The following is a 13,471-nucleotide window of genomic DNA, read 5'->3' on the forward strand; positions in this document are numbered from 1 at the left end:
TAAAAAAAAAAAAAGCCTCTGAAGTGTTACATTTATATTCTTTATACGCGAGTTTAAGTCTAAGAGGTTTTTGTTCAACACTCCATTTCTCGCCATAAAAGTCCTAAAAGATTCAAAGCCTTCCTGACTGCTCTTGCCACACACATCCTGTGGTTTCGGAGGATCAAGAGAAATTTCAATATTAGTTTAGAGATTATAAATTGGAGAGGAGAAACGGGCACATTGTGAAATGGTCCTTACTATCAGTCAAAGAAACACTAGCGCCGTCATTAAATGAAAACTGGCAAATTCGAGCTCTGTCTTCAGAGGATTCTCATTAAAATCCTCTTATCATAGTGACGGGTTTCAGCTTCAGTGGAGCAGCGGCTCACATGATAATGACTTCGGTGACATTGCAGCCATTCTGTGCATATTAAAATGTCCATCTGTAAAGGTGATTTTAAATAGCTCTGAATATTCAACTTCACTTAGTGGTTTCATAAATCCCACACAAACAAAATCAAAAAGTATCAAATATTGCTACAAATTTTGCTGTGAAGAGTCAGTGCCCAGCAGAGCAGTCTACATCAGGTTAGAATAGATCATTTTTAAACGTTAACGAGATAGACTAAAGCGTTGAAGAGTCTTTAAAGCTGAAGTTACAGAGAGCTGCTTACTGATGCTACAGGTGGGAGAACTGATCTAAATATCCATAGTAGCAATACCAACACAGGTAATAGTATAGGAGGTTAATGGGTTATGATCAGAGAACACAATGGTTGGAACAGGACTGAATCCCAGGTACACTTCAAAGTGCTGCAAGGCCAATAGCAAGGCTAAGGCTTCCTTTTCAATCGTGCTGTAATGCAGTTGATGTTTTAGAAATTTTCTAGAAAAGAAACAGACTGGGTGGTCAATGCCATTTTCATCCTCCTGCACGAGCACTGCACCTGCCCCCAGAACACTGGCGTCCACCTCAAGCTTGAACGGATGTGTAAAATCAGGGGCGGCCAACACAGGAGCGCTACAAAGGAGAGCTTTAGCAGCTTCAAAAGCAAACTGACATTTCTCTGTCCACACAAATGGCGATTTTGGACTGGCAAGACTGGTTAATGGGGCTACTACCTCAGAGAAGTTTTTGCAGAACCCACGGTAATAACCTGCCATGCCCAAAAAACGCCGCAGCTCCCGGCGGGTCTGTGGAGCTGGGAAGTCTAATATTGCCTGCACTTTCACAGCAACAGGGAGGACTTTACCTTGTCCTACTTGTTTCCCTAGATAAGTTACAACCGCCTTTCCAAACTCACACTTAGCCAGGTTCAGTGTCAGAGAGGCATCATGCAACCGGTCAAATATCTCCCTGAGAATCTTTAGGTGTTCAGTCCAGGTGGAGGAATAGGCCACTATATCATCCAGGTACACTTCGCAGTTTACGACTCCCTGTAACACAGTGTTCATCAGTCGTTGGAATGTGGCGGGAGCATTTCTCAACCCGAACGGCATGACAGTATATTGCAAAAAATGATCGGGTGTAACAAAGGCACTGATTTCTGATGCGCGTTGAGTTAAGGGGACCTGCCAGTACCCTTTTAAAAGGTCAAGTTTGGTCACAAAGTTTGCCGAACCCACACGATCGACCAGATCGTCCATACGTGGGAGAGGAAACGAGTCGGGTTTCGTAACAGCATTTACTTTTCGGAAATCATTACAGAAACGGGGAGTTTGATCGGGTTTTGGAACGAGAAGTGATGGTGAGCTCCAAGAGCTATTACTGGGAAAAGCAAAACCGTGGTCAAGAAGATACTGGACTTCTTGCTGCATAATGGCCCGCTTAGTGGGATTTACCCGGTATGCATGCTGCTTTATGGGCTTATGGTCACCCACATCAATATCATGGCTCAATACATGCGTTTGAGTGGGGATGTCACCGAAAAGAGCAGAGTAGTTTGTAATGAGCTCACGGACATCAGAATTAGCGGGATCAGACAGGGGTGCCAAATAGGCATCCAAGTCAGCCAAGATTTCAGAGTTTCTAAGACGCGCACCCGAAACAGAGGTGTGCCTGTCATCCAACCCGTCATCGCCGGGACTATATAAGGGTTGAGAGACGGATACCGACACAATAGGTGACACAACAGGGGCCAAACTAGAGCGGTCACGATCAAGGTATTCCTTCAGCATGTTGATGTGACAGACGCGACTTTTCCTCTTACGATCAGGGGTTAACACCACATAATCTGTCTCACTTAGTTTGCGCTCAATGACATACGGACCGGAAAACTTTGCCTGCAGGGAAGAACCAACAACCGGCAAGAAAACCAACACGCGATCACCTGACTGGAACATCCGTACTACAGACTTCTTATCAAAATGTGTTTTCATTCTGACCTGAGCCTTTGCTAGCATGTCACGAGCCAAAGCACAGGCATTATGTAGCCTCTCCTTAAACAAACTAACATAGTCCAGAATATTTACTTTCGGCCGATGACTATCTGAGAGAAATTTCTCTTTCAGGAGACGTAACGGACCGCGCACCGTGTGGCCAAAAACCAAATCAGCTGGACTGAACCCCAAAGACTCCTGACATGTCTCCCTGACGGCGAACAACAATAGTGGCACCCCCTCATCCCACTCACGGCCAGACTCCGTGCAAAATTTGCGAAGCATGTTTTTTAGGGTTTGATGGAACCTTTCTAATGCACCCTGACTCTCCGGGTGGTACGCGCTCGAAGTGTGATGAGTGACACCGAGCTCTGTCATGACCTGGGCAAAGATTTTAGACATAAAGTTGGTGCCCTGATCGGTTTGGATGCGTTTAGGCAACCCGAAAGTGGAAAAAAACTTAACTAATGCTTTCACAATCCCACGGGTTTTTAATGAGCGTAGTGGAATGGCCTCCGGATAACGAGTGGTAGTACACATCATGGTAAGTAGGTATTGATTTCCGGACTGTGTTTTAGGAAGAGGACCAACACAATCAACAATGACATGTTCAAAAGGTTCCCCAACAACCGGGATGGGTTTTAGCGGAGCAGCGGGAATCGCCTGATTTGGTTTACCAGCAAGCTGACACGTGTGACACGAGCGGCAGAATCTTACCACATCAGATTTGAGACCAGGCCAAAAGAAATAACGGAGGACACGGTTATATGTTTTTGTGATTCCCAAGTGACCGGACATAATGTGATCATGTGCCAAACTTAGGACCTGGGGACGAAGTGACTGCGGAACAACAATCTGCTGCACACCCTCATGGGTGCAGCCAGAACTGGGAGTCCAGTAGCGCATCAGCACCCCATCCTCAATAAGGTAGGACGCAGATCTCCCACTCTTAGGCTCTGTCACATACGCCCAACAAGATGACAAGCTCTCATCATTTTTTTGAAGTTCAATAAGCTTGTCTTTATCTACTGACAGAGTCATAGTCTCCTCATCCGGCTGAAGCGATACAGAAACAGGGGTACCTTCACAGGCGGGTCGCAAGCTCATTGGGTCTGAAGCGCTTAAGAAAGAGTCGCTAAGATCCACCAAGTCACCCTGTTTGCGTGCCTGCGCACGTGTCACAGCACACACAGGAAACAAAGGAACAGCATTTGATGTGGCACGATCGAAACCGCTATTATCTGTGAGTGGTATATCAACTACTTCTGGCGACGGAAAAACTGTGCAGCCAGCTAGATCGTTTCCCAAGATGATGTCAATACCTGCAACCGGTAACTGGGGTCGCACCCCAAGCTTAACCTCACCAGACAAGAACTGAGACGAAAGCTGCACCAAGTGCAAAGGAACCCGTATTACACACATCCTAACTCCCCAGGCTAACACATCAGCCCCACAGTAGGATTGAGCTGAAAACGGTAAGACCCCCTCACGAATGAGCGACTGTTTCGCACCAGTGTCTCGCAAAATACTGACAGGAGCCCGCCGATCTTCTCCTATCAAGGAAACAAAACCGTTTGACACAAACGGCTTAAACTCCTCATCTACCTTATCATTTTCGGGTACCATCACCTGCCCCAAAGTAGGAGGGTTTGTCTGTAGAAGGTTTATTGGAGAAGGAGATGCACCCTTCCTGGTCATTTCTTTTCTTTTCAGAGCAGGGCAAACCGCAATAAGGTGTCCCTGCTCATGGCAAAAAAAACACACGCGGTTCTCAATGGATGAGGGGATGGCACGGCAGGTGCCCCTTGGAGACCATCGGGGCGGGCTACCGGAAGACGGAAAACTGTGAGCAGGAGCCGAAAACACCACTTTGTGTGTCAACACAAACTCATCAGCCCGTATAGCAGCAGCAGCAAGAGTCGTAACCTTCTGTTCATTTAAGTAGGTTACCACAGTGTCTGGTAGTTGATTTTTAAACTCTTCTAACGTCACCAACTCACGCAGGTCATCCAAGGTTTTTACTTCTGTAGCATGACACCACTTATCAAACAAAGTTTTCTTTTCTCTGGCAAACTCCACATAGGTCTGGTTGGCGGATTTTTTTCCATTCCTAAATCTCTGCCTGTAAGCCTCTGGCACAAGCTCGTAAGCGCGCAGGACAGCAGCCTTCACCACATCATAGTCAAAACTGTCCTCCAGAGAAAGAGCGGTGCACACCTCTTGAGCTTTCCCCACCAATCTACATTGGAGCAAAAGAGACCACACATCCTTTGGCCAGTGCAGCGCACCTGCGATACGCTCAAACACTGTGAAATACGAATCCACCTCAGTTTCCCGAAACGCCGGCACCATTTTGATGTGTTTACTCACATCAAAGCCACCACCTGGCATCGGGGAGGGTGCCTGCGGGGATGGTGACTGCGGGGCTGACCGAGGTACAGGAGGACTGGCAGACACAGAGGCTCCCCTCTCTACCTCCAGAGCCCTGATCCTCAAGTGCATAGCGTCCACCTCCAACTGCTGTTTCTTTAGCTCCACCTCCTTAATGCGCAGCGTTAACCGCAGCTCCTCCGCAGAAGGGCTAGGTGGAGAAGGGAGATTTTTCAGTGGGGCAGAAACACCAGCAACAGCCCCCAGCTCAACCCCCCCTGCAGGACCCGGCTCACCAAACAACCCCCTGTCCGTCAACTGGACACACAGGAGCTCCCTAAGCTCTTTCTTCTTCGCAGTCAACGGCACAGCCACATCAAAGAAATCAGCAACAAGCAAGAGGTCAGCCTTTTTACACCTGTCCAACTTCTCCGCAGACGGGCTCAGAGTGAAGTCCTCCAACTTAAACTCCATCCTAACACACACACACCCCCCCACACAAGAAAAAAACCGCCAACCAAAAAACAAGCCACAAAAAGAACACAAAAGAGACGAGCCCCCAATATGTTACGTTCTGGTCCCGGCAAGTAAATAAACGTAACAAAATAGTTTGCCCCACTCACGCACAAACCCCAACAAAGACACCTTTTTTAAGTATTTAAGCAGCCATTTATTTTCATCGGCAGTGAGCAATGCCAAAACAATAAACAAAACCCCCTAAAACCCATTCCCTACACTTCCCTACAAAAAAAAGAAAAAGAAAAACAAAGACAAGACACTTACCTAACTATCTAACGAAAAACAGGAGAAAACTTGTTCAACAAAAGAAAACGGCTTCTCACGCCTACTAGGCTGCGACAGTGAAAGTTATACAGCAAAGGTACAAAAAAGTGACCGCCACTTGTTAACCTATTTACAACTATTTACATGGCAAGGCCAGAGGTACACGTGGATACTCCAGCCTGCACTACAATAACACAACACACAACTCCGTGATCGAGTCAACGGGGTTCCCCAAAAGCGCTGCTAGGTGACTGTCATCCGGACATTAAGTACTGGAGGTGGTCCATCAATTATCCAGTCCGAGGATAGGTAAAGACTCCACCCGGATACTTAGCAGCCACGCCTAGGTGTCCACCTTCTAGGAGAGGGGAAAAAAAAGAAAAGGGAAAATACCACCAACCATCCTCCAGTGGGAGGCACAATACCAACAAACACATCACTGGGTCATAACAAGGATCAATGCACTATGAGCAGGACTGACCCTGAATTTACTTGGCATGAGATCAACACAAAGGACTGCAGCCTCAAACAGCACTTATTGGTGCTAGCGCCCCATGGGAGTGTGCCAACGTTAGTAAAGAAATAAAGGAAAAATGCTAACATTACGGTCAGTAGATCAAAGCAAATGAGCAGTATAATGATGACTGTAAAAAAAACCAAAAAACATTAATGCACACTATAATGACCACTGGCCCAAAATTGAGTGATCACCTATGTGTGCTAACATGGAGATTCATTGTTGAAGGCATTCTATACACTACAGCCACCATAAACCATACTGAAGTACGGAAGAAAAAGAAAAGTGGGCACGTCCTTTTTTTTTCGTCTTTTCCAGAATTCTGAGATTTAATCTCAGAATTCTGAGATTAACGTTGGAAATCTGAGATCAATTCTGGAAAAGTTGTAACATGCAAATACAAAATAGATGGAGTGATTTATTAAATGGAAACGCGTGGTAATAAATAGAATCAGTTCAGCTTGAACGTTAATGTTTGATATGACCAACTTTATTCTTTAGCACATCCTGAACACAGGTTTCTTAAAGGGCATTTAAAGCTCCTTTTTGGATGTTGGCTGCCTTTTGTTCCAGTTTCACTCAAGATGATCCCACACTGCTTCGGTAATGTTGAGATCCAGGCTCAGGCATGGTCAGTCAATAACTGTTAGTGTTTCATTTTTTGTTTTTCTATCCCGGGATGTTTATACTGCACTTGTGTTGTGCTTGGTTCCATTTTTCAGAATGACAATGATCACAGTCAGATGTTTTCAGGATGGTATTGTGTGGTGAATCTTTTCTGTGTCCATAATTCCATCAGTTCTGAGAAGATCCCCAACACCACTGACTGAAATGGAGCCTCAAACCATGACACAGCCTCCACCGAGTTTTACAGATGGCTACAGTCATGCACTGTTGTACCCACCTCTTGACCTCCTGTATACATACTGACAACAGATTTTCAGTCCAGTTCTTGTGTAATTCGCCATACCTCAGCATTTTCTCCCCGTTTCCCTTCCTTAAGAATGGCTTCTTGCCGGCCATCCTTCTGCTGAGACCATTTCTAATGACGATTCAGTGAACAGTAGAAAGATCAACTTAAGGCTTAGATAAATTTCTGAGGTTCTGTGTCAAGTCCCTGCTGGAGTTTCATGTCCTTTCTTAATGACATGTGTTTATATACTGTTCATGCTTTTATTTAGGATTGAAATATCTTATTTTGTCCTGTGTTTGTCAGTTTTCACTTGATACACTGCACATCAAATTGAAATATGTCAAGTTTTCAGCTAATATTGTTTTAGAAATCACATTGTTGGTGCAAGAATACAATTTTTAAGCCTGTCAAACTGTTTGCATCAAACGTTTTTATAGAGATGGGAACAATTCTGTGTTTGTGCAACAGTATTTTAGCAGTGAGTTTGATATTTAAAATTTTAAAATTTGGTTCTTCGCTTTTAGTTACTTATTTTTTCCTCGAATAATTCACAAGTCAGCATTAATTGGCTGAAAAAAAAAAAACAAACAAAAAAAAACAACATTCCTGTGAAAATGTTTAGGTACGAGGGCTGGACCGGACCTTCAGAAAACCTGAAGAACTATACTTCCAGACACCTTTTAAAAAAAAATTGAAATAAATAAATAAAAAATACTATACAGCATATTTTCTCCCTCAGTCTGGAAAAGGTACTTAAAGAGAAGTGTGTGGGAAAGAGCCATTTTCCATCTTCACTGTGCCATGCTGTGAAATTTGAAATACTTTATAGTCTGTACATATATGCTCTTTTTATAGTTTTGTTTTTCTAGATAAAGATATTTTCTTTAACAGCAGAAGCAAATGTAAAAAAGATCATAGCAGATAGCAGCATTACAGTGAGTGATGTAAGTTAGCAGGAGATAAAATCACTGATTTGCCAGTCTGCCAAGATACAATATCATATTGCATATGAATATCACTCTTGAATAATGCGTCTCATTACTGCTGACATAATTTAAATATTTAAAATCTGATGCAGTTTCTCATACGTCCTGGGTAAAATCCATCTTTCTGTCATTGCCAGCCTAGTCTACATATATATAAATACACACACACATACTGAAGGAGTCTCTGGCCCCTGTAATCATTCAGCCAGTTCACTCTGACTATGATGAGCTTTCGTTATTCAGTTGTAATGAAAGAGAAGGTCAGTCTCCACAGTAACACGAGGCTGCAGTTAAATCAAGTATGTACATAATCTTACTAAATCATTTCATTATAAAAAAAAAAAAATCCCTCCTTGCACCTGCTATGCATAAAATAGTGCTGAAAAAGTAAGGAGGAAATTTTGTGGTGAAAACTGTAGACTTTCTGCACCTTTAGCAGGAAAGGAGTGATTTCATAGGCAGAGTGAGCTGGAGAATAAATACGGTTACCAAATGAACACTATTCTGATACGACCTGGTAACAATATTAAACCCTTTCCATGAGTGATATAGAAGCATATTGTAAAATGTGTCTTGGGTTGGGAAGCTGTGTTTTTATCATCCAAGTATTGAAGTTTGATGTCTGACTCCATTATTTTCGCCATTTGTTCTGCTACCTAAGCAGGCATGCGTTTATCTATAAAGACAGTATAAATTTTTGCAAGGGATAGAGTACAAGGATTGCAGAGATGTGCCTTATGAGGAATATATTATTATAACAAATCAGCTTAGGATATAATATAGGGGGAAAAAACCCCTCAAATATTCGTGCAGGAATCAAACCAAGAAGTGTCATCTTGTATCCAAAATATACTTTGTTGGCACAGACTCGTTGGTTATAAAGCTTTATGTCCGTATAAATCAGGCTGAAAGAAGTAATTGTTATATTTTGCCATAAAAAGATAATAAAAGATGGATAGTTTTACCTCACTTTAAATCACGATTTGTGCATTGTCATGTCTGTAAATCAGCAAGTTTACTGAAGAAATATGTCTAGCCAGAAATTGTGAAAATTTGAAGCATTTGAAAAGACAGACCTCATTAAATTTTCGTGCGGATCCAGAACATTTCAGATGGTGACATTACAAGAAGGAGCTCTGACCGTGATGGAAGATGTGCTCTCTGAAAACCCTCAGAGACCTGTATTAAAATGTGTTTAGATACAGAGACTGATAGCCAGTAGAGAACTTTTTTAAAATAGAAAAAGACGATGTTTCCTGTATGTATTTTATTAAACAACACTTATGTACAAATTTCATCACGGACATTTAAAATAGTACATCTCAATATAGTGTAAATGGCTTTGGGTGCATCTAGTACAAATATCCAACTCCACTATGACACTGTAAATATTCACACAACAACAAGTAACCACACTTGTGAAAATCAAGCATTTTTTTTTTATTCAAATCTTTCTTGATTACTCATATAACTCATCCATTAAGTTTTACATTTCATCGTGATTTCTGTAAAGACTGTCTGAATGCAGAACGTCTGTACAGTGAAGCTTCAAACCCTCCAGACTCAAAGTACAATCATGCAGATCCCTGAGACGTTTACACCTTACCTACTTTGGTAGCCAGTTCTGGGTCAGAGGTAAGGTAGCACAGTCAGTGTGTATGCTTTGCTGCTTTTATCACACTGTCTCTTGCCAGTGAGTTTCCTACCCAAGGATTACAAAAGAGCCTCCATCATCCAGGTCCTCTTCTGGTCATAAGCAGTCCTTGCACAATGCCACCTGGCCGTTGCGAAAATCCCTGCAGGGGCAAAGGCGTCGGTATTTGGCACTGGAGCCGGCACAGCTGAACAGCAAGGGGTCCTGCTGCAGGCTGCATTCAGCATGCTCTGCTGAGAAAGCAGGAAAGAGGTGGTTCTTCTCAGACTCCACTTCTTCACATTGAAAGTCCAGCCTGGGAACAAAGACAAAGGATGAGGACACAGTTTACAGTGCGTGTGCATGTATGTATGTATGTATGTATGTATGTATGTATGTATGTATGTATGTATGTATGTATATATATATATATAAATAAAAACTGCACTGTAAACCACTGCGCTAATGACACTTCTTAAAGGTTGTGTGTCCTGCAAAAATCCGAGAAAGAGCAATACTTGTAATCCTGGAACAGGTTTCCGTGGAAATGTTCTGTGGACAGGTGACAAAACTTCTCAAAAAAGGCACAGCACAGTGTTAACACCTACTGTGGAACATGATGACCAAAACCCACTTTCGTGTCATATGAAGACAAGAAAGTGGGTAAAAATGAAGAAATTGAAGTAGGAATGCTGACCTTAAAGCAAAATCTGATAATTGTAGGGTAGCTGTGGCTCAGGATGCAGATCAATCCCTGGCTGCTCCAGTCTGCATCCTTGAATAAAATAGTAAACTTGGGCAAGATACTGAACCCCGAAGCTGCTTCCAGTGTGTTCATCAGATTGTGGATGCTAGGTAGTTAGCACTTAGACTTAGAAAAAAGTGTTTGTGTGAATAGGTGAACAACAGATGTTGTATAAAGTGCTTTGAGTGCCCAAGTAGGCCAGTAAATTGCTACACCTGAGAAATATTAAGAGTTTTGTTGGAGGAACAGTTCAAATTCCCAAAGCATTGACGTGCATTCTGAAAGCAGACAGTGTGAAACACCTGATGAAGCTGCAGATGGAGGAGGCTCAACATAGTACTAGACTCATGAGTTCAGTTACTTTTACCAGCATGTATTGTGAACGATTACTCAGGACGCTCAATAAAGAAATGAAACCATCTCAAAACAAACTACGTGTGAAGATCTGACCTCATTTTATGAGCAATGACTCTCTTTCTTCATGACAATTTATATATAAAAACCCACTAATAAAACCCTTTAATGTGTTTACTATGGCTGTTGTTCAGAATGGCAGGAAAACAACAGAGGAAAGGGTGATCCAGTTGTTTCATCAGTACTTTGTACTACTGTATAATACTGAAACTAGAAGTGCAAATGAGGCGTGGTGCTGCTCTGATGGAATGCAATCAAATAATTATTTGTAGAATGAGCTCAGTGAGATGGACTTTGAAGATGTTACAGTTTGCAAAAAAACAATGAAAATAAAAAACTGCACTAGATGTTTCAGATGAGTGCACATCACAGCTGAAGTTTCCTTTTTAGAATAAATTTACATCACATTCACATTTAAACATGAACTATGGAACTTGTAACCTTTATTTTAGTGATGCCAGCAGGATCCCTCAAATGTTTTTTTGTAAATTAACTTGTCTTATTAACCTAAAAAACGCTCAGATGCTGAGAATTTTTTTTTTTTTTCTGAGCTAGGACAGGCACGCAAGAGATGTGCACGCAAAAACGATTCATCATTCAACAAATTCAGGAAAAAAAGGACTTACGCGCTGAAAGTCTCCCTAATGTTAATGAAACGATACAAGGCGGGTTCGCAGATTAGTCCTGCAGTCTGGCATGCCTTCACACACGACTCGCTCTCGAGTGAAGCCACGACACGGAGTGCAGTGAGAGGAGGCCAGGATGAGAAGGAGCTGGCGTTGGAGGCCCAGGTTAGGATTCTGGAGTTGGGTAGGAGGTTGAAAGGACTGGGAGCACTGCCCAACCAAGTCTGAGATGAGTTTACGGGAGGAAACGGAGCTTCAGGAGAACAAAAGTCCTGCACGTGGAAAGAAAGGGAAAAAGTAAAATATACAACAAAAACTAAACTCTGATTTAAAAAAAAAAAGTACATTATGTTTAGCAACACGTTAAATGCTACTAAAATAATAAAGGAGCTGTTAAATACAAAGAGTTGCTTAGCAAAAGTGGGAAGTCCTTGTCATCCTATATGGAAATAACATGGATGTAGTCATGGCACCCAGTAGTAAATAGGATTTGGAGGCAGAATTAGGGCTCTGGTGAGAGGCTGACTAGACCCCTCCCCACCTTGCTGGGGCTATTCATAAAACCCAGGTAATAACATTTCTCTGACATATCCCTCTGGCCTCCAGTCCCGTTTATTAAATAGGCTCCCAGTTCCCGTAGGCAATAACCAGACTTCCAATCTCTCAATCTCTGCTGCACTTCCACTCCTAAAAACAGACTACATTCCTGATTGCATACTCACGCGCGCACACGCATATGCAGTGTTCATCAGCAAAATAAGAAAGTGTGAAAGGGGCGAGATGAGGAGACGGAGGGCTTGAAACTATATTAAATCTTCAGTAATTCTTTTTAGACATTCTTCATTCCATCAGTGACGCCATGTTCAAGAAGCCAGTTACAGAGGATCTGAGCTTTGAGATATGGCGCCAACATGAACTGGTTTCAAGCTGGAAGCAGCCACTAGAAGGTGGATCTACTGTGGTCATAAAGGGATGGACAGTTAGCAATAATACCCAGGTATGCTGTGGAATTTAAATTATGCTTAGTTGGTACTAAGGGGGCCAAAGTGTGCTAAGAAAATATCACCCACGCCATTACTCCACCAGCAGCAGCCTGAACCACTGACGTAAAGCAAGATGGAGCCATTCTTTCATGTTGTTTACACCAAATTCTGACCTTAACCTTCGAATGTTGCAGCAAAAATCAAAACCCATCAGTGCAGGCAACGTTTTGTATTTTCTGTTTTCCAATTTTGTAGCCCATCTGCTTCAAGCTTTGACATGCTGTGCATTCTGCATACCTTGACTATAAAAAGCAATTATTTGAGTTACTGTGGCCTTGTTATCAGCTTGAAGCAGTCTGGCCATTCTCTTCTGACCTCTGGCATCGATGAGGCATTTTCACTGCATTTAACTGCTGCTCACTGGATATTTTCTCTTTTTCAGACCATTCTCTGTAAAGCCAAGAGATGCTGTGCAGAAAAATCCCAGCACATCTGCAGTTTCTGAAACAGTCAGACCAGCCTTTCTGGCTCAACAACTATGCTACGTTCAAACTCACTTAAATCACCTTCCTTCCTTATTCTGATGCTTGCTTTGAACTTCAGCAGGTTATCCCGGCCACATCTACATGCCTTAATGTACTGAGTTGCTACCATGTGATTGGCTGATAAGATACTTGCAATAACAAGCAACTGGAATAACCAAGTAACCGGCAAGTGTGAGTGTGTTTGCGCCCTGCTGTGTCATCACACGGACACCATTTTTAGAAAAAAAAAAAAATAGTGAGCTGCCATCAAACTTTATTGTATGAGGGTCAGAGAGGAGTTAGAGCTCTGCTAGAGCAAACAGAGGCGAGGGGTATTCATAGTGGGAGATAACGAGTGTGACGGTTTTGGTCAGAAAGTAGAAAAATGAGGCTAAAGGATGTGTGGAACTTGAGGAGTTAGAAGTAAAATTGGAAAAGAGGAAAGAAAAGGTTTAAGAAAGTGGCAGAAAGAACAGGGAGGAGAGCCTGATTGGAAGTCTGCCCTTGTACACGCCAGGCGGCTAGTCACAGTCTCAGTCAGTCACGGCATGTTGAGAGTGAGAGTGAGAGTGTGTGTGTGTGTGTGTGTGTGTGTGTGTGTGTGTGTGTGTGTGTG

The 13,471-nt window shown here is 42.8% G+C and overlaps 1 protein-coding gene across 1 annotated transcript in view; it reads right to left on the reverse strand.

Moving 5' to 3' along the window:
• Positions 1–9,182: 9,182 nt before the first annotated feature.
• Positions 9,183–13,471, reverse strand: part of LOC102310405 (alpha-1,6-mannosylglycoprotein 6-beta-N-acetylglucosaminyltransferase B) — a 68,205-nt gene continuing 63,916 nt past the window's right edge. Inside the window, exons 17-18 of the mRNA XM_005940836.3 lie at positions 11,349–11,620; positions 9,183–9,879 (exon numbers count right to left, since the gene is read on the reverse strand). Coding sequence (XP_005940898.1) covers positions 9,681–9,879; positions 11,349–11,620 — 471 coding nt within the window. The 3' untranslated portion in view covers positions 9,183–9,680. The remainder of the gene's footprint in view (positions 9,880–11,348; positions 11,621–13,471) is intronic.

Source organism: Haplochromis burtoni, unplaced genomic scaffold, assembly GCF_018398535.1.
Source record: "Haplochromis burtoni strain Fernald_Lab_line unplaced genomic scaffold, NCSU_Asbu1 Contig_294, whole genome shotgun sequence".
Lineage (NCBI taxonomy): Eukaryota > Metazoa > Chordata > Actinopteri > Cichliformes > Cichlidae > Haplochromis > Haplochromis burtoni.